This window comes from Hyperolius riggenbachi, chromosome 4 (assembly GCF_040937935.1).
Source record: "Hyperolius riggenbachi isolate aHypRig1 chromosome 4, aHypRig1.pri, whole genome shotgun sequence".
Classification (NCBI taxonomy): Eukaryota; Metazoa; Chordata; class Amphibia; order Anura; family Hyperoliidae; genus Hyperolius; species Hyperolius riggenbachi.
This window is the reverse complement of record NC_090649.1, coordinates 39,437,590-39,462,285: the sequence shown is the minus strand read 5'-3', so window position 1 is coordinate 39,462,285 and position 24,696 is coordinate 39,437,590. Positions and strand designations below refer to the sequence as shown.

The 24,696-nt window shown below is 49.2% G+C and overlaps 1 protein-coding gene across 7 annotated transcripts in view; it reads right to left on the bottom strand.

Moving 5' to 3' along the window:
* Positions 1-24,437, bottom strand: part of LOC137571177 (uncharacterized WD repeat-containing protein alr2800-like) — a 42,462-nt gene extending 18,025 nt beyond the window's left edge. The window contains exons 1-8 of one of the 7 annotated variants that reach the window (XM_068279987.1): positions 24,231-24,324; positions 20,665-20,747; positions 19,191-19,317; positions 14,678-14,917; positions 13,223-13,403; positions 9,540-9,646; positions 4,477-4,623; positions 2,143-2,223 (exon numbers count right to left, since the gene is read on the bottom strand). In XM_068279987.1, coding sequence (XP_068136088.1) covers positions 2,143-2,223; positions 4,477-4,623; positions 9,540-9,646; positions 13,223-13,403; positions 14,678-14,896 — 735 coding nt within the window. In that variant the 5' untranslated portion in view covers positions 14,897-14,917; positions 19,191-19,317; positions 20,665-20,747; positions 24,231-24,324. The other 6 variants (XM_068279985.1, XM_068279983.1, XM_068279982.1 and 3 more) reach the window with 6 other exon arrangements.
* Between the last annotated feature and the right edge of the window lie 259 nt (positions 24,438-24,696).

Here is a 24,696-nt window from a genome sequence, read left to right as displayed (position 1 = left end):
ACTGCGATTCTTGAAAAATGCATGCAGCAGTGCATCACACTGGCAGCCCGTATAGTCTGAACGAGGCCGAAGTGATAATAAAGTATCTAATCAGAAGCTATGACTGCAGTCAGCTATGGAGATGATCTCTGAGTCTTTAGAGATATAAGATTCTAGTTTCATACTTACTCAGAGCTCCACTTTCGGCCTATTGCACACCTAATAGTAGCGCATAAATCCGCCTTCATGTGACCCTGCTCCACGGTACGGTGACAGGGTCATATGCATGGGCCCGCCCCTGCTGGGCAGGAAGTACGTGCCTTTGATTCCTGTCTGCCCGCGCATATGTGTCACGTCACACTGCACTCCCGATGTACACACTTGTGGCTTAATTTCACTAAACTATACATTATTGTGACAAGATTAGCTGCATGCTTGTTTGTGGTGTGATTCAGACACTACTGCTGCCAAATAGTCCAGCAGGACTGCCAGGAAACTGGTATTGTTTAAAAGGAAAAAACAAAACAAAACATAGCAGCCCCCATAAAGCTCTTCCTTCAGTTTCCCTTTAAAGAGACTCCATAACAAAAATTGCATCCTGTTTTTTTATCATCCTACAAGTTCCAAAAGCTATTCTAATGTGTTCTGGCTAACTGCAGCACTTTATACTATCACTGTCTCTGTAATAAATCAATGTATCTTTCCCCTGTCAGACTTGTCGGCCTGTGTCTGGAAGGCTGCCAAGTTCTTCAGTGTTGTGGTTCTGCTATGAACTCACCCTTCCAGGCCCCTCTCTGCACACTGCCTGTGTGTTATTTAGATTAGAGCAGCTTATCTCTTCTCTCTTATCTTTTACAAGCTGGATAAATCGTCCTCTGAGCTGGCTGGGCTTTCACATACTGAGGAATTACAAACAAGGGCAAAGCTGTTTGCAGGAAGAAAAGAGCAGCCTGAAACTTCAGTGCATGAGAGATGCAGGGGGAAAGAAACACACAAATGATCTCTTGAGATTCAAAAGGAATGCTGTATACAGCCTGCTTGTGTATGGATGTATTTTCTATGTGTGGACATACTGTACATCAACCTACTTCCTGTTTTGGTGGCCATTTTGTTTGTTTACAAACAAACTTATTAAAACTGTTTTTAACCACTTTTAATGCGGCGAGGAGCGGCGAAATTGTGACAGAGGGTAATAGGAGATGTCCCCTAACGCACTGGTATGTTTACTTTTGAGCGATTTTAACAATACAGATTCTCTTTAAGGTTAAAATCATTTATGTTTTCCTGTGTTTGTTACTGTGCAGACTGAGACATCTCCTGTCATAAACCGGGAGTACTGTTGTATGGCAGAAACATGTTTGTTTTTAATTGACAAGAAAGGAAGCTTGCATTGCCTCCCTGACACTGCTATCTCTGACCACAAATGTGCTGGTGTGCCTATTGCTAGTCTAGTACTGACACCTGCTGGTGACAAAACAGATTACACAACTCGAATCTCAACTAAACCCAAAACGACAAGATAAATTCCAATAGCAATCAGGATAAGTGAATACAAAACGTGTATGGAGGCAAAACGCTAAACAGTATTTTTGTTTGATAAATGTGCTTTCCAGTGCAGTTGAGCAGCAGTTTCCTCTCCTTTCTGGATTCAGCTGCTGGGCAGGTCAGTCAGGTGTGACCATGTGACACACAAAGTAGGAGGAATAACAGATACAGACTACAGTACATCACACATTATCTCTGCACTCTCCTCCACAGCAACAGAACATGCTGCTAGCCTGTAGGCTAATGAAGCATCTGTACAGAACTCAGCCCCAAACTGTTGCCCGAGAGATTGAGTCTCCTTGTCCTGCAAGCAACATAAATTGTGCGTGTGTGTACACACTTCTAGGGGTATTTGCTGATGCCAAGTCGTTCAGCAGGTTCCCCTGCCAATCAAAGACACAACCATTTTGAATCACCTGCAGGTCAGTGTCATTTGATCAGTGTGGTCTAGTGTACACAGACTTTTGTCTTTGTTTAATTCCAATTACGTTCACCCAAGTTTACCTTTCACCAATGTAACTGGGACATGAACTTAACACAAACTGAATTCAAAGGACCTCCTACCGCTGCCCTAACTCTGTGGCTAGGATCTTGGAAATCCGGCCCAAGAAAACTTACCCTGATGTCAATTCCAGGACCACAAATGTGCGGCCCGTTTATCATCCGGCGGGCTTCTTTGGCCATTCGCTTGTCCCAGATCTACAATAAAGCAGAAAGTGTCAAGCAAGGTCAGCACAACGCACAGGAAAACAGAAAAGCCAGAGGACATTGCCAAGTCCTTCAGCAGGTTGCCCTGCCAACCCAAGACTCAACCATTCTGGATCAGCTGCAGGTCACCTGCAGGTCAGTGGAAGTAGATTAGTGTGGTCTAGTGTACACAGACCTTTGTATTCAGTGTGGTCTAGTGTAAACAGATCCTTTGTATTTAGTTTGGTCTAGTGTACACAGACCTTTGTCTTCAGTGTGGTCTAGTGTACACAGACCTTCGTCTTTAGTTTAATTCCAATAACATCTACTCCAGTTTACATAGACATTAAAATGCATTGCAGTGTGTTTGCGGTTGGGTTTCTAATGCTAGGTATATACAATACAATTTTCTAACAGATTTACTGTCAGATCAATTATTTTCAACTGGTCCAACCTGATTTCTGATCGATTTTCAATAGAAGTAAACGGAAAATCGATCGTTAATCAGATTGGACCTGTCGGAAATGATCGATCTGACAGTGTATCGTGTGTACCTAGCATAAGTGGAAAAGGGGCCTAACAGCACCCCAAGAACCAATCCCCCCCCCCGCCCCCCAGTTATAGACAGCATCCCAGTGAATGATCAGAGCTCCCGCTCTGTACCCTGTCCTCCCGTCACTATGGCTGGGGTAGGGTGGTGCCCTCATATGTCCCGATATTCATCAGCTGAGTCAGCATTGATGTGCGCACTTACCATCTCTCCGTCTCCAATCCCCTGCACAAAACCTCCGCGACTACATAAATAGAGGAGGAGGAGCCCGGGAGATGCCATGTGACTGGGCGAGCGGGAGAGTATCGGTATACGAGTGCTGTCACCCTACCCCAGCCATAGCGATGTCGAGCAAGAGCGTACAGTGCAGGCGTCCATAACTGATAGAGCTTCTTACCCCCTCCCCTCTGATGACCACACCATGTTCTCAGCCAGAGCAGGATCATCCACAGGCAGGTGTCTGGAGTCTAGTGGGTTTCAAGGGGCCCACTTGTAGCCCAATAATCCAGCGCTGAGGGCACATGCCATGCTGTGCCACTCACTAGCTTCTCCTCTATTCAGCATACACCTCCCCCCATCGCCTGCCTTGTGAAAGTGTACCTGAAGAGGAAACAGTGCCCCAAACAGATACTTACCACAGTAGAGGGGAGATAATCCAAAGGCTTCCCTCATTCCCCCACCAGCCTCTACCATCTCTGCCCCCCCACTACCCTAATTTCATAGGGACCCGGTGAGAAGTGCAGATCTGGTGGAGGATATGAGTCAAACAAGGGTCCAGTATACATTTCGAGTATAATAAAAACACAAAACCACGTAAAAAAGTTAATTCAAATTTAACTTAAGGCCTGTTTTTAATATTGGGAGGTGGGTGCGGACGGGTCTCCCAGTCGCTGGCCACACTTGGGGGGGGGCGCCTGCGCCACCCAGCCTCCCCCTCCGGGGTGCTGCTGTGGTTCCCAGGCAGTGAGAGAGCCTGGGACCCTGCGGTCCCCCCAGTTGTATGGGGGCATTGGAAAGCATCGCCGTGGTGCTCCTGGATAGTGCTAATGTAGCATGAACTAATCCCCGCAGGGCGACGGTTTTGCGGTATTGGTTTTTTGACCCTGCATAGTTTGGCATGCGAAAGCAAATGCACATTTGTATAAGCATTGCCTCATGAATAGCAATTAGGCCGGACTTGCTAGGGTTAAACTTGGTGTTTGAGCACGCATACATTTTCTCATGGAAATCAAATTTAACTTTCCCTTTCTGTCAGGCCACAACTTCCCCACTCTTCAGCTTTTTGGTAGAAAACGTGCAGTTTTTTATATGCATTGTATCATTAAAATTTGTGCAAATTTTTGCATGCAGGTTTCCAGAGCCTACGGAAAGCACACCTGTGTTACACCTGCACGAGGTCAGCCATGCATGTGCAGCAGCATGGAGCCAATCATTCATGAGCTGCCACTACTTACTGTCCAGGCCATACTTGCGCAGGCGCTATACGGCTGTACTTGTGAATGAAGAGGAGCGCGGCCCGGATCTAAAATCCAACAAGTTGTTGTCGGAAATCATTTGGGGGTCCACGAGTGGCAATGGTGGTCTGGGCTGCAGCGGGGGACGGCTCTACAGGATTCAGAAAGCCTTCTTTCTTCTTAAGGATCTGATTTTTTGACCCAAGGTTGGTCTTAGGTACACTTTAATAGTGAGAGATACTTGGAGGACGTTTTCATCACCTTGATGGAGTCATCCCAGCCGCCGGTCAGGAAGATGTGATTTTCGGAGGGGTGGAAGCGTAAGGCGAAGATCCTGCGAGTGTGACCGCTGGTCAGGCTGAGCTCATCATCAATCAGGAAGTCCGGAGCCCTCAGGATATTCAGCACCTGGCAGCATGGGAGTAAAGAGGACCTGTCACCAAACAATACCTTAGTACTGATCATAACAGCATTTTCTATTTACAAATGCATTCCCAGGACTGCAGTGAGACAGACCAACTACCAGGACAGTGTGTGGGTGAGTAGGCGGGCCAGGAAGCAGTGGAGCAGTCCAACTACCAGGACAGTGTGTGGGTGAGTAGGCGGGCCAGGAGGCAGTGGAGCAGTCCAACTACCAGGACAGTGTGTGGGTGAGTAGGCGGGCCTGGAGGCAGTGGCGTAGTCCAACTACCAGGACAGTGTGTGGGTGAGTAGGCGGGCCAGGAGGCAGTGGCGCAGTCCAACTACCAGGACAGTGTGTGGGTGAGTAGGCAGACCAGGAGGCAGCAGCACAGTCCAACTACCAGGACAGTGTGTGGGTGAGTAGGCAGACCAGGAGGCAGCAGCACAGTCCAACTACCAGGACAATGTGTGGGTGAGTAGGCGGGCCAGGAGGCAGTGGAACAGTCCAACTACCAGGACAGTGTGTGGGTGAGTAGGCGGGCCAGGAGGAAGCAGCACAGTCCAACTACCAGGACAGTGTGTGGCTGAGTAGGCGGACCAGGAGGCAGTGGCGCAGTCCAACTACCAGGACAGTGTGTGGGTGAGTAGGCGGGCCAGGAGGCAGTGGCGCAGTCCAACTACCAGGACAGTGTGTGGGTGAGTAGGCAGACCAGGAGGCAGCAGCACAGTCCAACTACCAGGACAGTGTGTGGGTGAGTAGGTGGGCCAGGAGGCAGTGGAACAGTCCAACTACCAGGACAGTGTGTGGGTTAGTAGACGGGCCAGGAGGCAGTGGCGCAGTCCAACTACCAGGACAGTGTGTGGGTGAGTAGGAGGGCCAGGAGGCAGGGGTGCAGTCCAACTACCAGGACAGTGTGTGGGTGAGTAGGCGGGCCAGGAGGAAGCAGCACAGTCCAACTACCAGGACAGTGTTTGGGTGAGTAGGTGGGACAGGAGGCAGTGGCACAGTCCAACTACCAGGACAGTGTGTGGGTGAGTAGGCAGACCAGGAGGCAGCAGCACAGTCCAACTACCAGGACAGTGTGTGGGTGAGTAGGTGGGCCAGGAGGCAGTGGCACAGTCCAACTACCAGGACAGTGTTTGGGTGAGTAGGCAGACCAGGAGGCAGCAGCACAGTCCAACTACCAGGACAGTGTGTGGGTGAGTAGGCAGGCCAGGAGGCAGTGGCGCAGTCCAACTACCAGGACAGTGTGTGGGTGAGTAGGCAGACCAGGAGGCAGCAGCACAGTCCAACTACCAGGACAGTGTGTGGGTGAGTAGGCGGGCCTGGAGGCAGTGGCGCAGTCCAACTACCAGGACAGTGTGTGGGTGAGTAGGCGGGCCAGGAGGCAGTGGCGCAGTCCAACTACCAGGACAGTGTGTGGGTGAGTAAGGCAGACCAGGAGGCAGCAGCACAGTCCAACTACCAGGACAGTGTTTGGGTGAGTAGGCAGACCAGGAGGCAGCAGCACAGTCCAACTACCAGGACAGTGTGTGGGTGAGTAGGCGGGCCAGGAGGCAGTGGAACAGTCCAACTACCAGGACAGTGTGTGGGTGAGTAGGCGGGCCAGGAGGAAGCAGCACAGTCCAACTACCAGGACAGTGTGTGGGTGAGTAGGCGGACCAGGAGGCAGTGGCGCAGTCCAACTACCAGGACAGTGTGTGGGTGAGTAGGCGGGCCAGGAGGCAGTGGCGCAGTCCAACTACCAGGACAGTGTGTGGGTGAGTAGGCGGGCCAGGAGGCAGTGGCGCAGTCCAACTACCAGGACAGTGTGTGGGTGAGTAGGCAGACCAGGAGGCAGCAGCACAGTCCAACTACCAGGACAGTGTGTGGGTGAGTAGGTGGGCCAGGAGGCAGTGGAACAGTCCAACTACCAGGACAGTGTGTGGGTTAGTAGGCGGGCCAGGAGGCAGTGGCGCAGTCAAACTACCAGGACAGTGTGTGGGTGAGTAGGAGGGCCAGGAGGCAGGGGTGCAGTCCAACTACCAGGACAGTGTGTGGGTGAGTAGGCGGGCCAGGAGGAAGCAGCACAGTCCAACTACTAGGACAGTGTGTGGGTGAGTAGGAGGGCCAGGAGGCAGGGGTGCAGTCCAACTACCAGGACAGTGTGTGGGTGAGTAGGCAGACCAGGAGGCAGCAGCACAGTCCAACTACCAGGACAGTGTTTGGGTGAGTAGGTGGGACAGGAGGCAGTGGCACAGTCCAACTACCAGGACAGTGTGTGGGTGAGTAGGCGGGCCAGGAGGCAGTGGCGCAGTCCAACTACCAGGACAGTGTGTGGGTGAGTAGGCAGACCAGGAGGCAGCAGCACAGTCCAACTACCAGGACAGTGTGTGGGTGAGTAGGTGGGCCAGGAGGCAGTGGCACAGTCCAACTACCAGGACAGTGTTTGGGTGAGTAGGCAGACCAGGAGGCAGCAGCACAGTCCAACTACCAGGACAGTGTGTGGGTGAGTAGGCAGGCCAGGAGGCAGTGGCGCAGTCCAACTACCAGGACAGTGTGTGGGTGAGTAGGCAGACCAGGAGGCAGCAGCACAGTCCAACTACCAGGACAGTGTGTGGGTGAGGAGGCGGGCCAGGAGGAAGCAGCACAGTCCAACTACCAGGACAGTGTGTGGGTAAGTAGGCGGGCCAGGAGGAAGCAGCACAGTCCAACCACCAGGACAGTGTGTGGGTGAGTAGGCCGGTCGGGAGGCAGTGGCACAGTCCAACTACCAGGACAGTGTGTGGGTGAGTAGGCGGCCTGGAGGCAGTGGCATAGTCCAACTACCAGGACAGTGTGTGGGTGAGTAAGGCAGGCCAGGAGGCAGCTGCACAGTCCAACTACCAGGACAGTGTGTGGGTAAGTAGGCAGGCCAGGATGCAGCAGCAAATCCAACTACCAGGACAGTGTGTGGGTGAGTAGGCGGGCCTGGAGGCAGTGGTGCAGTCCAACTACCAGGACAGTGTGTGGGTGAGTAAGGCAGGCCAGGAGGCAGCGGCACAGTCCAACTACCAGGACAGTGTGTGGGTAAGTAGGCGGAACGGGAGGCAGTGGCACAGTCCAACAACCAGGACAGTGTGTGGGTGAGTAGGCGGCCCAGGAGGAAGCGGCTCAGTCCCAACTACCAGGACAGTGTGTGGGTGAGTAGGCGGGCCAGGAGGCAGCAGCACAGTCCAACTACCAGGACAGTGTGTGGGTGAGTAGGCAGACCAGGAGGCAACGGTACAGTCCAACCACCAGGACAGTGTGTGGGTGAGTAGGCGGGCCAGGAGACAGCGACACAGTCCAACTACCAGGACAGTGTGGGTGAGTAGGCAGGCCGGGAGGCAGTGGCACAGTCCAACTACCAGGACAGTTTGTGGGTGAGTAGGCAGGCCTGGAGGCAGTGGCATAGTCCAACTACCAGGACAGGGTGTGGGTGAGTAAGGCAGGCCAGGAGGCAGCGGCACAGTCCAACTACCAGGACAGTGTGTGGGTAAGTAGGCGGACCAGGATGCAGCAGAAAATCCAACTACCAGGACAGTGTGTGGGTAAGTAGGCAGACCAGGAGGCAGTGGTGCAGTCCAACTACCAGGACAGTGTGTGGGTGAGTAAGGCAGGCCAGGAGGCAGCGGCACAGTCCAACTACCAGGACAGTGTGTGGGTAAGTAGGCGGACCTGGAGGCAGTGGCACAGTCCAACTACCAGGACAGTGTGTGGGTGAGTAGGCGGGCCAGGAGGAAGCGGCACAGTCCAACTACCAGGACAGTGTGTGGGTGAGTAGCTGGGACAGGAGGCAGTGGTACAGTCCAACTACCAGGACAGTGTGTGGGTGAGTAGGCGGGCCTGGAGGCAATGGCGCAGTCCAACTACCAGGACAGTGTGTGGGTAAGTAGGTGGGCCAGGATGCAGCAGCACTTCCAACTACCAGGACAGTGTGTGGGTGAGTAGGCAGGCCTGGAGGCAGTGGCACAGTCCAACTACCAGGACAGTGTGTGGGTGAGTAGGCAGACCAGGAGGCAGTGGCGCATTCCAACTACCAGGACAGTGTGTGGGTAAGTAGGCAGGCCAGGATGCAGCAACACATCCAACTACCAGGACAGTGTGTGGGTAAGTAGGCAGACCAGGAGGCAGCAGCACAGTCCAACTACCAGGACAGTGTGTGGGTAAGTAGGCGGGCCAGGATGCAGGAGCACATCCAACTACCAGGACAGTGTGTGGGTAAGTAGGCAGACCAGGAGGCAGTGGCGCAGTCCAACTACCAGGACAGTGTGTTGGTGAGTAGGCGGGCAAGGAGGCGGCGGCACAGTCCAACTAATAGGACAGCTCGCTGCCTCCTGCCCTGCATACTCAGACCTTAGATCAGCAGTGACCGGGGCTCACAGAGATGAGGATGAGAGGTGCACGGCAGCTCCCTATACAGGAAGTGAGCGGTGACATCACTTCCTGTAAATGGAGCTGCTGTGCACCAGTCATTCTTCTCATCTCTGTGAGCTCCAGTAACTGCTGATCTGAGGTCTGAGTATGGCGTGCAGGAGGCAGCGAGCGAGGTACAGGAGGAGAGCAGGCGATAGCGTAGTATGGGTACTATACTTTACCTGGAGGAGGGGTGAGAGGTATAGCTACCTATACTTTACTGGGGGGAGGTCAGGGGGTGGCTGGTTATAGTGGGCCTTGAGCAGCAAAAATCTGGCCCTACACACATTGGGCATGATTCTCTAAAGTGTGATAACTGCTATCACAGCAGTTATCACTCCCTCTTCTGCGCACAGTGCTGACCACGCGAACAGCGTTAGTTCATGTGATAAGCGTAGGTTATCGCGCGATCACGTGCGCGTTTCACGTGAAAAGCATGGGGGCCAGTTCAGGTATGATTGAAATCTGCACAGAAACCCCAGCATGTCACTGGCAGACACATTACCTCATTGGTATGACTGTCATACAGCCGGATGTGGCGGTCCTTCCCTGCTGTGGCGAATACACTTCCGTCCATGCTGTAGTCCAGAGCGTGGATCTCATTTTCTGGCTCTGTAACGGCACATAAACTGTTAACTATTCATCAGCTCTGTATAGGACAGTCAGCACAGCCAGGCTCTTCTATGGGAGAATCCCAGGTTCCATCACTGAAAGCATTCCCCAAGTAACTCCAACTTTTACATTTTATTTTTATACACCCATTCCCCTTTGCTTACAACGGATATGTCCAAAGTGCGGCCCGGGGGCCAAATGCGGCCTGCTGAGACATTTCTGATGGCACCCAAAGCTCTCGAGTTAATTCCATGCAGCCTGCAGGCAGTAGCTGTGGGGGCATGCAGGGGCCAACAGCATGCATACCATAGGGGCCAGCATGCATACCATAAAGATTTAATAAGAAAAATATGCTGTTTTATAATTCAAGCCACACTGGTCCTTTCTATCCTGGGTCATTTTTCTTCATATTAACATTTTAAAATTAGTAATATATCAATTTGAAGGATGGGAATAAAGTTTAAAGAACCAGAGATGAAATAAAGAAAAGCTTTTATACATACCTGGGGCTTCCTCCAGTCCCATACGCATGCGCTCAGATGAAACATTAGTAAACATTGACAGCTTACATAAAGTTTTGCGGACATTACATAAAGCAAGCATTGCACGTTGCACTAAAGCTGGCCATACATCTAGGGATTTTGCAGTCCGATCAACCATCTGATTAAATAATTATATTAAATCGGATGAGAATTGGTGTCGCAGCAAGCATGCCCGACGATTCAACCGATTTCATTCGGAAATCCACCTCCGTGCCTGCGCAGTGAGCCGGAGCTGTTTGTGCACGAGCGGCTCCAGGCCGATGCGCAGGTGCGGTGGCGCTGGTGCATGAAGGGGAGTGCGGTGGCAATGTTCAGGAGGGACCAGGGCAGCGGCAGAGGTCTGGAGGGAGGCATGGGAAGGAACCAGAGGCTTCCCACTCCTTAGGTAAGCTCCCCCCCCCCCACACACACACAGGTTCTCTTTAATATGTAATAGCTCTATGAATCAGTAACACTCTAGGTGTCAAAAACAAGGCCCATGGGCCGAATGCGGCCCTTTGCCATTTTATGTGGCCCTCTATATCTTCCACTGTCCATCATTGTAACCAGCAAAAGGAAAACAGTGCATTGCCTTCCTTTCCGTTTCTGATTAAAGCATTGTCAGTTTGAGCTGAGGTGCAGCAATACCTCACAGGACCCCCCAAATAACTTGGGACCCCCCAAATAACGGGATTCTGTAACTTCACAAAGGTTTCCTGGGGAGTACTTACCTCGGGAGGGGGACGCCTCTGGATTCTGTCAAGGCTTCCCCATCCTCCTCCGTCCCATGTTGGCAGCACTGGGCCCCCCGAAATCACAGCTGACAGGAAAAGTCGGTTGTGGCAATATTTGTCTTCCTCCAGCGTAGGCACGGCAGCGACTCCCCGATGGGCTCAGGCCGAAATAGCCGATCCCGATCAGTTACGCTCTACTGCACAGGCAATCCTCTTCAAAAAGACAACTGTAGCGAGAGGTATGTGGAAGCTGCCATATTTATTTCCTTTTAATCTATACCAGTTGCCTAGTAGCCCTGCTGATCTATTTGACTGCAGTAGTGTCTGAATAACACCAGAAACCAGCATGCTAATATCAGAAACACCTGATCTGCTGCATGCTTGTTCAGGGTCTATGGCTAAAAGTATTAGAGGCAGAGGATCAGCAGGATAGCCAGGCAACTGGTATTGCTTAAAAGGAAATAAATATGGCAGCCTCCACATACCTCTACTACAGTTGTCCTACAAAGAGGATCTGTAGCTAAAAAAAATGCCCCTGGGGGGTACTCACCTCGGGTGGGGGGCCTCTGGATCCTATCGAGGAGAGGCACTCGGCTCGGAAATAGCTGATCTCAGTCGGGTCCTGCGACTTGCGCCTGCGTAGTAGAGGAGACCCGACTGAGATCGGCTATTTCCGAGCGGAGAGCCGCAACAGCGCCCCCACTGGAACAGGAAAATATTGCACAGCCTGACAAATTGTCGGCTGTGCATTCCGTGGGCTTCAGCAAGACCACCGTGGGATGGAGGAGGACGGGGGAAGGCTCAATAGGTTTCAGAGGCCTCCCCCTACCGAGGTGAGTAGCCCCCAGGAGAACTTTTTTACAGAGTCTGTTTAACATAGGGCCCCCTCCTTGGATCAAAATCCTGTCAAACATCCCCCCCCCCCCCTCACTCCATTTACCTGGTAAGACAATACCATACACCTTCCACCATGTAGCAGAGTAGCACAGCAGAACTGTGTAATAATATCTACCTGATCCAGCAATACACTGTGTCTCTTCTGTTCTTCTCAGCAGTTGCACACTCTGTGCTTCCATACCTCCTTCTTCTGATCATGTGACATGCCTCAGGAGTCTGACATATGCAGCGTGTGGCTGTCAGAAGGATCATACAAGACCTGAAGCTGCACTGGAGCAGGTAGATATTAAACTGCTCCACTGCATGACTCCGCAGAAGGGGGACAGTCGCTATGGTTACACCACTTAGTTTTAAGGTGGCCACACATGATGCAATAAAATGATCCGATTTTACCTTAATTCGATAAAAACGATCGGATCTCCCAGAAAAAAATCGAAAGCTTTTTTTTCATTCGACTGAAAAATCCGATCGGATTTCCCGGTTTCTTCAATTTTTATCGATCCGGAATGCCAGATATTTTTCTTCAATCTTTCTAAAGATTGTATGGTGTGTGTTAGATTGCCAATTTATTAATATACACACCCTAGCAATTTTGTCAGAGTATCCAATCATTTTTATCATAATTGGGGAAAAATTTAACATAGGTGTGTGGTACATCGGTCATATTTTTGAAATGTTACAAAAAGTCAGAAAAATTGATTGCAATTCTTAAATTCAACAGATATTTAAAAAATTGTATGGTGTGTGGCCACCTTTAGGCTGCTTACACACAGGGACGTTACAGGCGCACGCTAGTGCAGCCTGTAACGCCCCCCCCAACGCACAGCAATGTAACACAAGTGGGCTGTTCACACTGCCCACGTTGCGTTACATGTAACGCTGCACGTTGTAGTGAAAGTGCAGCATGCTACGGCGTTACAGCGGCTATAGCCGCGTTAGACTGTCTGCACATGCGCAGTCATGTTGGGGAGGAGCGGAGAGCGGCCAGGCACATGGCTAATTAATATTCACTGCACGTTGTGACGTGCAGTGTTTACTTCCTGGTGCGGCCGCTCTGTGCGGTGATTGGCCGGCGGGACCACGTGATGCCGCATGCGTCCAAGAGTACGCATCACGGCATCACGGACGCCAGAGTGAGCTGCACAACGCGGCTCACTCTGACGTCCACATAGAAGAGCACCAGGCGTCGCGTTAGGTGCACGTTATGCGACCTTAACGTGGCACCTAACGCAACGTCTTAGTGTGCAAGTAGCCTTAGAGTGTTCAGTAAATGTTAAATCCTAATAGACAATTTGGCGACTTAGACTAGGTTTTAGATTTTGGCCCCTTACGTGGTTGCAGTTGACACCCCTGCTCTGCTAGCGTGTCGGCTCCCTCTATTCTCCTCAGACAGGGGGCGTGGCTCATTCCGCTCTCATACGCACCTGTTAGGGATAACACGTTTATCTCCGCCCGGATGTCATAGAAGGAGATGAGGCCGTCTGCTCCGGCCGCCACCAGGATGTTACTGTTCTCGGGGTGGTAACTGATGGCCGTGACGGCGTGTCTTGTGCGATGTCCGGAGAAGAGAGCCGAGGCCAGCGAGCCACTTTCTGTATTCACCAGCTGTAAGCATGAGAGACAAATAAACATATTGCTGGCAGGACCTTCTGGCCCTAAAGCCTGGCACACACTTTCAGTTATGATTGGCCAATCACTGACCAATGTCACCACCTCCATATAGTAAGCCACAAAATAATGTATCTTTATTTACCTGGGGCTTCTTCCAGCCCCTAGAAGTCATTTGTGTCCCTCACCACAGTTCCGGTCTTCTCCCATCTCCCACTGGTAGCCTCTGAAGATCGCCGACCCCCGATGAGTCAGCGTCTTCTGCGCAGGCGCGTGCAAGCGCCCACATCACGGGGTCCGTACTGCGCCTGCGCAGCAGTACTGGGCAAGTTTATGACAGTACCGATAATGTGGGCGCCTTCGCCACACGGGCGATTCTTAGGGGCTACCAGTAGGACCATGAAGAAGACCGAAGCTGGTAAGTAAAACTACATTATTGTGGCTTCAGAAGTCAAAAGTTAGATTCTCACCTATGGAGAGGGAAGGCCCTGGGTCCTATAGAGCATTCCCTGTCTGCTCTTAGGGCCCTTTTACACTATTGCGGTGCGGAATCGCCGGAAAATCCCCGCTGACAAAATCGCATGCGGGTGCGATTCCGCATGTGTTTTTTTGCCGCGATTCCGCATAGGTTAGGGTATATGCAATTTTAACCATGTCACTGCCTGTGTAAAATAACATTGCTTCCTATGCAGAATCGCGGGGGGAAATGCATGCGATTTCCCTATTAAATGCATTGCGTGCAATTCGCATAGCGGTGTACGGGGAGCGAATTCTGACTCTCTGCCGTGCAGATTTTCCCCGCACACAAAAACGCTCAGCAATACGGACAAGTGGAACACAGGCCCATCCACTTGTATTGGCTATGCGAATCCGCATGCGGACAACGCATGCGGATTCGCGATAGTGGAAATGGGCCCTTAGTGTCCTGGTTCCAGCGCTGTGTCCCGTCTGAATCTGCCACCCCCGGGTTTCAGGAACACTTATGCCTTTCTCTGGGTCCCCGAAGGTGTATTCAAGCAGTTAGTCATAAACATGCAACGTGGGGGTGACAGCGCTGAAACGAGGACACTGAGAGGGGACAGGGAAGGCTCTATAGGATGCCTCCCCATAGGTAAGCATCTGACTTTTTTTTCTAACTTCAGTTGTACTCTAACACAAACCTGAGCTGATATAAGAATTAATTTGAGGATTGCGGCGAGCACCTGATCAGCGGTGTAATTCGCACACATTCTAAAACAAGTCAGATTCCTCTAACATGAATCCTCCCGTACCTGGATGGCGCCATTGCCGAAGCCTGCGGCCAGCTGTTTCCCGTCGGGGGAGAAGCGGAGGCTGTAGATGCTGTGGCGGTCTTTGGTCAGAGGGATGCGATGTCTCACGAAGAGCTCGCCATATCTCTCCTCATCGTCTGACCCCTCCTCCACGCTCTCTCCGGAACTCTCCAACTCTCGGGATCTGATAATGGCCTCTTCCAGCCGCCGGCGAGACATGGCGCACCACGATTATCCCAACTGCAAAACAGACAGGAAGACCTAACACATCCAATATCACCCGCCACACTGCTCAGGGATAAACCATCACTAAAGGGAAATGAATATTACATACTTAACTCATCGCCAGTTCCTCTTAGAAGCTCACCATTTTCTTCTAACAATGATTACTTCCAGTTCTGACAAGATCATGTCAGACTTGTCACTATATCAGTTGCTGTCAGTTACAACTGCAAGGACAACTGATGTGCAAGGTAATGTCCATGTTTCCCTATGACTCATGCGATATTATTGGTTAACAGACTGCTGACTTGGAAGCAGTTATGCGGTCATCGCTATAGAGGATTGAGAATTCCATTCATCACAGCAGACAAACATAAGGTAGGAGAGGTATCTCTACGCTGGCCCAATGTTTCCCTCTTTCTGACACATCCCCTACATGACTGCTCACTTGCCGACTGATATAGCCAGGGCCGGATTTGTACTTCCCAGCGCCCTAGGCCGGCTGTCACCCCCCCCCCCCCCCCATTCTGTCCAACTCAGACTAGTTTGAACGGGCCCCCCTCTGTTTTGCTGCTTTGCCCCGTTCAACAAAGAAGCAGTGCATGCTCTGTCCACTCCATGTAATTTTGCGCTCCTGTCTGCATGCACAGCAGTCGATAGTGTTCTGGGCTTGCATACTTCAGAAATGATGCTAATGTATGAGCACTCAGCAGCACTTGTCAAGTACACATACCCATAGTACTCCCTTGGCTCCTGTGCACATGCATACAAGAGAGCGTTATTACAGGGAGCCCCAATGGACATCGCTGCTTCTTTGTCCTCTGTGCAACTTGCTGCCGTCAGAGCCACAAATGGGGGACAGTGTAGCACAATGCAGAGAAGCCCATCCAAAACAGAGAACAGGTAAGTAGAAGGATCCGACACTACACACACTGGCATAGATGTAGAGTAATGCTAGGTACACATGATGCAATTTTCTGACAGATTTACTGTCAGGTAGATTATTTCCATCATGTCTGATCTTCAATTTTTTGATCAATTTGCTGTTCACTTCTATGAAAAATCATTCAGAAAATTGATTGGAAAGCATATCGGACATGTTGGAAATAGTCGATGTGACAGTAATTATGTCAGAAAATTGCATTCTGTGTACCCAGCATTAGCTCAGGTGTACTTTACACAGTGACAATTTAGCACTTAAGACAGATCTTAAAATCAGTCAGCAGGAAGTTTTGTAACAGAATAACACTTTTTATTGGCTAACTAAAAGAAAAAAGTGAGCCTTAGGTTAATGAGCCGTCTTCAGACTTTGTTACTGTATACAAGATGTTAGGCACACAGCTATATATTCAGTCAGCAGGAGATGCATTAATTGTTTGGTAAATATAAATAAATGTAACAGTTGTCATTCTGTTTCGAAACATCCTGCTTTCACTGTGTAATGATCGCTGCTGCAGCAGGTGTTGCTGGAAGTAGTAGTGCTGCAGCTCAGGCAGTTCTGATCCCTTTCCATGCAAGCCGCATAGCTTTGTCTGCCTTTCCCTGCTGTCAGCTTGTGACTGATTATCATTCACCTGTGTGGGAATCTGCATGTCTGCTCCCATTGGATGACCTCAGTATGAAGATCTGCTTCCTGCAGGACTCCTCGGGTTTTCATAGCTTCAGTTTAAGCCTGTCTTGCTGTCGCTTCAGCCCCCGATCGTGTTTCTTGTTCTAAAAGATACTTTGCTGGTTTTGCATCATATATTGGTTCATTGCCCATATATATGCATACCAGCACGTTTATTATTTTCCTTGTATTCGTGTTACGTTGATACATCAGTGTCGCTGATGTATACGTACACGAACTGTTTATATCCTGTGTGCAGTTAGTCAGCTTTCCAGCACGTTTTGGTAGTTTGCGCGTATCGTGAGCACCCGTGCTGAGCTAGTATCCTGCTCCTGGTCCTGTTCGTGGATTGCGTTCATCTCTGCGAGGAGATAACAAATCCTTCTGAATCCTGTCCTGTTACCGTTTGTGGATTGCGTTCATCTCTGCGAAGAGATAACGAATCCTTCTGAATCCTGTTCTGTTACTGTTTGTGGATTGCGTTCATCTCTGCGAAGAGATAACGAATCCTTCTGAATCCTGTTCTGTTACCGTTTGTGGATTGCGTTCATCTCTGCGAAGAGATAGCGAATCCTTCTGAGTCCTGTTCCCTGTATTACTCCAGTCCTAGTCAGCGTTCCTGCTTATGTCATATATCGGTTCATTGCCGATATATACATATGTTAGTCAGACGTTACAAATAGTTTCATTGATAGCTGTAATTGTAATACGCTAGGAAAACATACTTATTGTATATTTGTCTGTGTTACGTTCATCTATCTTGATCCTGCTATTTCCTGACTATCCTGTCCTGTCTTTGTGAGGCACGCCATCGCTGCAATCGCATTGGCTGCCTCATTCCAGTCTGTCTGGCTTTGGACGCTTGCTGTCGCTAAGTAGCCGCTAGCTAGCAAGCGTTCATTCTGTCTACCTGTCCTGATCTCCTCAGTTCTGGTTTATGCGCTCAGCGCTACTTTGCGCTGAGACGTTATAACGAAAGCATTGTTTGTTGCTGTCAGATCTGCACCGGCTCTGTGCGCCACAATCTCCTATTGGAGTCAGTCCTCCCCTCCACTATACTAGGGATAGCCTGTTTCCTTGTGCTAGTGTGTGTACCTCCTCCACGCCAGCTCATGCGTTGCATGCTGACTGTGGAGAATACACCACCAAGCCTTACACACTGATGGTCAACACAGTACTTTCTGTCACGATTTCGCGAACGCCATTGCGGCAAGCGCATGTAAATGCGCGCAAACTATGATCTTGAGAACCCCTTTAGCTGGTATGCCTGGCTTTTAGAAACTCAGTGTTTTTCCATCTCACAACCCCTGAATTGGGGAATGTGAATGTTTGTGTTGTACTTACTGAGAGAAGCCATTCACTCTAAAACCAGACCATACACACAGGAAAAAGGTTATCTAAAAGGGGGGCAATAAAGATTCTCCAGGAAGTCTCCTATCCTAGTTTTAAAGATGAGGAGAGGAACAGATCCAGGTCGTAAACTCATTAGGACCCATTCACATTCCTGCATCTAGCCTGAGGGGAGGTAGAGAGTTAGAGAGAATGACTTTTAATTCACCTTTATATGAAAGAATAAGTCATTCAGACATTTTACTAAATTAATCCGTTTTCTGTCGAGGCTAGCCATTACAAAATTAGCAGACCATTAGTAGTAACGATTTGTGTGTGGTGGAACCAATCAGAATGTTCCTACCATTATCCGAAAACAAGCAACAGCGTGATTTGCCTCGGGATACCCCAAGATGCACATGTTTGGTATCTGTGTGACACAGAGAACGCTAGAAGCGCACCCGTGTCACTCGCTGCAGGTTTTGGTCAGCTGTTGCCGAGCTATGATCATCCCAGTTATTTCCTATTCTTTCTGCTTGTCATGACAAAGGGCGGGAGAAGGTATACAACACCCATCTGCTTTTACAACTCCGCCCTCTGGCAGAGGAAGAGTTAAAAACCAACAATGCTGGACAGAGGAGAGAGTCTTTTGTCCAGCCTTCCGATACCACGGATAGGACACGGTAACTTGACAAACTGCTCAGACTGTAATCAGCTATTATTTTCATATTGTACCCTTATTATTTCTGTATCCATTTGTTTCTATTGCTATATTTTGTTCTGCATTATTTCTTTAAATAAACGATTTAAAAACCGTTCGTCTAAGTGCTGTTCTGAAAAATCTCCGCCAAAAGAATTCACATCTTCAAAGAGAGACATGTTACCATAACTGTTTTGATATTAAATATTGTTAGTTTTGCTATCTCTAGAAAGGTTGTCTAATTAACCCTTTTTCTTACAGGATTTAGCTAGAGTTAGAATTAGTGCATTCGCACGCTTTTATTGCGGATTGGTGGCAGCGACCTGGCCTCTATATGAGAGCACAGATTGTACCGATTGTATACACAATCGAAATTGGACTGTGTGTGGACTCACCAACCAATCCAAACGGTTACTTTGCCTGCAGTTCTGACTGTCTTCAGGATTCCCTCAGGGTCTGAGGCTTTATGGTAAACTGCAGCAAAGGGAACAGGAATTGGTGGGTGACTGCGCATACGTCACATTGCCGGCAGTGGTGCGACCAATCTTTGGCGTCACTCTGTTCACCCTATTACAAACCATCGGATGTGTCTATTCCCCGAATGGTAAAGGTGTCAGATTAAACAAGATTGGCGTGCGTTGTCGCATTATTACCTGACGATCCAGCAACCGCTATTTTAACGTCAACTTGCTCACAGTCTTACAAGCCATTGGAGGCGATTAATCCCTGATGGTACTGGAGTAAGTTAGATGAGATTGCGGGGCTGTTCGTCACACTTTCCTGGCAAAAAAAAGCCAGGAAATAGTTAAACTGTAGCACAAAGAATGTTGTTGTTTTTATCTAGGAGAAAAAAAAAGCCATAAATTTAACAGATCTGAGGTCTTTAACAGCACTGACCTACTAGTAATAAACTAACATCAGTCAGGGAGAAGGGAGAGCTGCTAATTCCTGCCCGTGAATGCATGCTGCATGAAAAAAACTAATCGGAACTCAAGAGTTCTGCTACTTGAGCCCATGAATTTTTCTTCTGACAGCAGATTGTTTGTCCCCTCTCATCATACAGGTGACAGCAGATGCTGACTGCCATAACACACACTTTGCACAAGTAAGAGAGAGGCAAGGATCTCTGGAATTCAGGCAGACCAGAGCAAAGCAGGACTGGTGATTTACTTTGACATGTGACCTCTTATCTCTCCAAGTCCTGCACCCTGCTGATTTTTAACGCCCTAGGCCATGGCCTCTGTGACCTTCCCAGAAATCCGGCCCTGGATATAGCTCTCTCACCTCTTGACAGGTACCCTTGAAATGAGAATGTAATTCACTCTACTTCTCATGAGGAAGGGATTGTTGAGCCTGGTACACACTTTCAATTATGATTGGCCAATCACTGACCAATTTTACCACTTCCATGTAGTATGTGAGCTTACCTACATGATCTGCTCTATTCAATATCTGTTGACCGTCATACAACATGGAGGTGGTAAGATTGGTAAGTGATTGGCCAATCATAATTGTAACGTTTGTACCAGGTTCTATTGTTGCGGTTAATCAGCATAGTTTATAATTAAAAGACATCTCAAGTGAAAGGGATATGGAGGCTGCCATATTTATTCATTTTTAAACAATACCAGTCGCCTGGCTGTCCTGCTGATCCTCTGCCTCTAATATATTTAGCTATAGCCCCTGAACAAGTATGCAGCAGATCAGGTGTTTGGGACATTTTTGGCATGCTATGCATGCTTGTTTCAGGTGTGTGATTCAGACCCTACTGCAGCCAAATAGATCAGCAGGGCTGCCAGGCAACTGGTATTGTTTAGAGGGAGCCTCCTGCACATGCGCAGTACAGTGTTTGGAGAACTACACATGCGCAGGAGGCTGACGGCACCCGGCGTGATAACACGGCTGACCGGACCAGGCAACGGGATCAAGGAAGTGGCCAGGAAGATGCCGGGGACCTCCCAGGCTACAGGGGGCTGGAGGAAGCTCCAGATAAGTCCCGATTTTGATTTTAAGCGCAGCTCAGGATCCCTTTAACAGGACATAAATATGGCAGCCTGGGTATTGTTCTTGCTTCAGTTCCCAGCAGTGACAGATGTGAGTTTGGCGGATGAGTTCTCCGGGTCTTACCTCTGCCTCAGGAACGGCGGGTCTGTGTCACGGTGGACAGGTTGATGTCAGCCATCTCCTCAGCGCTGGGTGTGAGTCTCTGCCTAGGCAGCAATGAGAAATGTGTGGAGAGAATGTGAGAGGAGTGCTGAGTGTCAGCAGGGATTGTATTCTTATATCCCAGGCAACAGCTTCTACTGAGGACTCACATGGGACAACAAAGACACTAGCCAAACAATGACAGCTCTGTAACAGCCTGTGTCACCTCCTTACATGCCTGGGCGTCACAGGAGGACAACAGCACAGGGGTGACCTGTCTGCAGCAATACGACAGACATTCCTGAGTAACAAGGTCTCCTCACATTCACCTGACCTGCATGTGGTAACAACAGCACTGCCTAGCAGCTCACTCCCCCACAGGGTTCATTTACACAAAAGTGACCCCTTAAAGAGACTCTGAAGTCTCTAAAAAACGTATTTTTATTTCATAAATATGTTTAATATGTTATCCCTAACTAAACCGCCACATTCCCGCCGCTCTAAACTATATAATTCCCCCCTCCCTCTCCCCCGCAAAATCCACGACTTTCTTGGGCGTGGACTTTGCTGCCCTAAGCTCTTCCATGTGAGGCAGAGCTAGGAGCCGCAGCCCTGCCTCACACATACACACGTGTCTGTCAGCAGCGGATATCTGCCTCTCTCTCTCGCCCCTCTCAGTGAAGGAAGACTGCAGGGCCGGTTTAAGCAGCAATGGGGCCCCAGGGCAAAATAAACCTGGGGGCCCCCCCCAACATATACCCGGAACAAAAATCGGCATTAGGGGACCTTTTTTGCAGCTGGTATAGTCAGGGTGTGAAGTCCCAATCGGTCGGAGCTCCACATTCTGGCTATCCCAGCCTGCATGGGGGACAAGGGGTTAAAAAGTTTCAGGAAGGGGGACCCAACGTATTTTTTTTTTTAAATTCCCACACTATAAACATAAAAAAAAAATTGGAAAAATAGGAAAAAATGCCAGGGATCTTCATACAGCCATATTGCGGCTGTATAGCGATCCCTGGCCAAAGCGCTGCGGCTGCGTATGGACCCCCTGGAAACCCCGTCAGGAAATTTATTGCGCTTTCGTTTGATGCATGTAAAATGACACTACCGTTAGGTTTGCTACTAAAAGTGACATTTACCGCATTTAAAAGCATACTTTTTTCCTTCTAAACTTTAAAATCGATTTTCTCAAAAACTATAAGGTCTTTTTGAATAATTGTTTTTTCCTCTTATTCCTAATGATCTTCTTAACATATCCTGCAAATTTAGGGTTTCTAGCATTTAAGGTGGATTTGCTATTAACCATTAAAGTCGGCAGGTTTTTAAATGTATTTTTTTCCTTTGAAACTTTAAAATCGATTTTCTCAAAAACTATAAGGCCGATTTGCTAAATTTTTTTTCCCTCTTGTAGCCACTGGGGGCCCCTACAAGCTCTGGGGCCCTGGGGCAGCTGCCTCCTTTGCCTTAATGGTAGCGCCGGCCCTGGAAGACTGAGAGGGGCGGGGGAGAGGCGGAGATCTGCCGCTGATAGACGCGTGTGACTGTGAGGCAGGGCTGCGGCTCATAGCTCTGCCTCACACAGAAGCGCTCCCCGTAGTGTGCTCTGGGGAGTTCGGGGGGATTTAGATCATTTATAGCGGCGGGGATACGGCAGTTTAGTTAGGGATAACATATTAAACATATTATTGAAATAAAAAGACTTTTTTTTAGAGACTTCAGAGTCTCTTTAAAGCAGGCTTTCTCAATCAGGGTTCCTTGAGCACTCTGCAGGGGTTCCTTGGCATGTTTGCCCATTGCGGGCAGTGGGGGTTAGGGGAAGATTGAGAGACACTATAATAGTGTGTACTGTAACAAAAAGCATTAAATTCAGAATAATAATGAACACGTAAATAAAAAGCACTAGAATCAGCAGATATTATAATGAAGGGAACTGTAATAGGGCGTAGTGACATAAACAGCCACACCAGATTTTAAAGACCATTACATACTGCAAAATACATTTATGGGTTCCTTGAGATCCAAAAAGTATTTGCAGGGTTCCACCAGAGTAAAAAGGTTGAGAAAGGCTGCCTTGAAGTAAGCCTAAAAAGATAAAAAAAAAAAAAAAAAAAAAAAAAAAAAAGAGGTACCGGTACTTGCGTATTATCCCGTCTGCAAAGTTTTGCAGCTTTTTGTTAAAGTTCTGTTTGCTTTCAGGAAGATCTGACCATTTTTGGAAAGCTGAAAGTCCCAGCTTTCTGTTGCACCGAGTCAGTAGGATGCTCAGTTCCCAAGTTATGGGGTTTTGAAGGAGGGGTGTCCCCTGAATTTGGCTGCAGAAAGTGCGATTACATAGAGTGACGCGCTGCGGCGAAAAGTGGGGGCACTGAGGAGCGCGCAGTGACGAAGACTGGTGGGTGAGGGGCTGCGGCGAAAAATGGGCGTGGCCATGACATTGTATGGGCGGAGCTAACGTAATGATGTAACAGCGAGGCATAAGAAAGCAGTGTTTACGCCATGATGTGGTGAAACGAGACTTTGCTTCATGGGTGTGCAGAAACTGTGTGATGCTAATAGTATACCGTAACCACAAAGCAGCAAACATAGCCATCTATGACCATTAAATAATAAATGCAGTAACAGTTACCCCGGACACCAGAAACTAAATGCAATGGGCAACATGTCAGCACAAAATAACCGCAATGCCGGCAACGTCAGTATAAAATAAATGCAATGCGGGCAAACATGTCAGTATAAAATAAACGCAATGCGGGCAAACATGTCAGTACAAAATAAACGCAATGCGGGCAAACATGTCAGTACAAAATAAACGCAATGCGGACAACATGTCAGTATAAAATAAACGCAATGCGGGCAAACATGTCAGTACAAAATAAACGCAATGCCGGCAACATGTCAGTACAAAATAAACGCAATGCGGGCAAACATGTCAGTACAAAATAAACGCAATGCCGGCAACATGTCAGTGCAAAATAAACGCAATGCGGTCAAACATTTCACCAGAAAATAAACGCAATGCGGGCAAACATTTCACCAGAAAATTAACGCAATGCAGGCAAACATTTCACCAGAAAATTAACGCAATGCGGGCAAACATTTCACCAGAAAATTGTTGTCCGCGGGGACAGCGGGGATACGCGCCGGAGGAGCAGGTAATGTATTGCCGCTAGCGTCGGTCGTCAGACAGTCGAACGCCGCTATCGATGCACTCCCGACCTGCTGGCGATCAAGGGAAATCTTCGGCACGGACGGATCGATGGGAACGATTGATTTCGGACAGAAATTGATCGTTCGGTCAGCGTTTGCGCAACAATTTCACAGCAGATTCGGTCATAGTGATCGAATCTGCTGTATATCGTGGGAAAATTGTTAAGTGTATGGGGCCCTTTACGGCTCCAATTTCTGGCAGATTCGATCATTAGGGTAGATCGCCTGGATATGGAGTCATGTAAAGGAACTCTCATTGTGTGAAAGCCCTGAGGTCACACAGGAGTCCAGCGTCGGCTGAATGTGTCGGAATAACAGCTGGGAGACACTAGAAAACCAACCATCGCACTTGTAGTAATATAATACGCATTATACTGATGGAGAGTGGGCGGGTCCGCAGCTGTGCGGCAGGAGGCGCTATACCAGCAGGTAAATCACACACCACTCCAGTGACGTCACCCGGCCCTCGCCGCACTGCCAGGCACGCCTCTGTACGAGGATTGGCCGATGAGACATAGACCCGCCTACCCTGTATCCTCAGTTTATTGCGAGCCTGCAGCCGCCGTAGTGAGAGCGGTTGTCACGTGACTGGTGATATCCGTGGTAACGGCGTTCCTGGCGGAAAGATGGAGCTCAGTGACGCTCAGCTGGCAGAGTACCAGGTCCTGAGGCCCGCCTAGTGTTATTACATTACATGGCACATAATAAGCTTTACCTGTCATACACAATAGAGTCATAGCTAGCCTCATACTTGCATTTCAGTTTTAAGAAGGATACCCTTTAAAGCAAACCTGTCAGTTTAAAAAG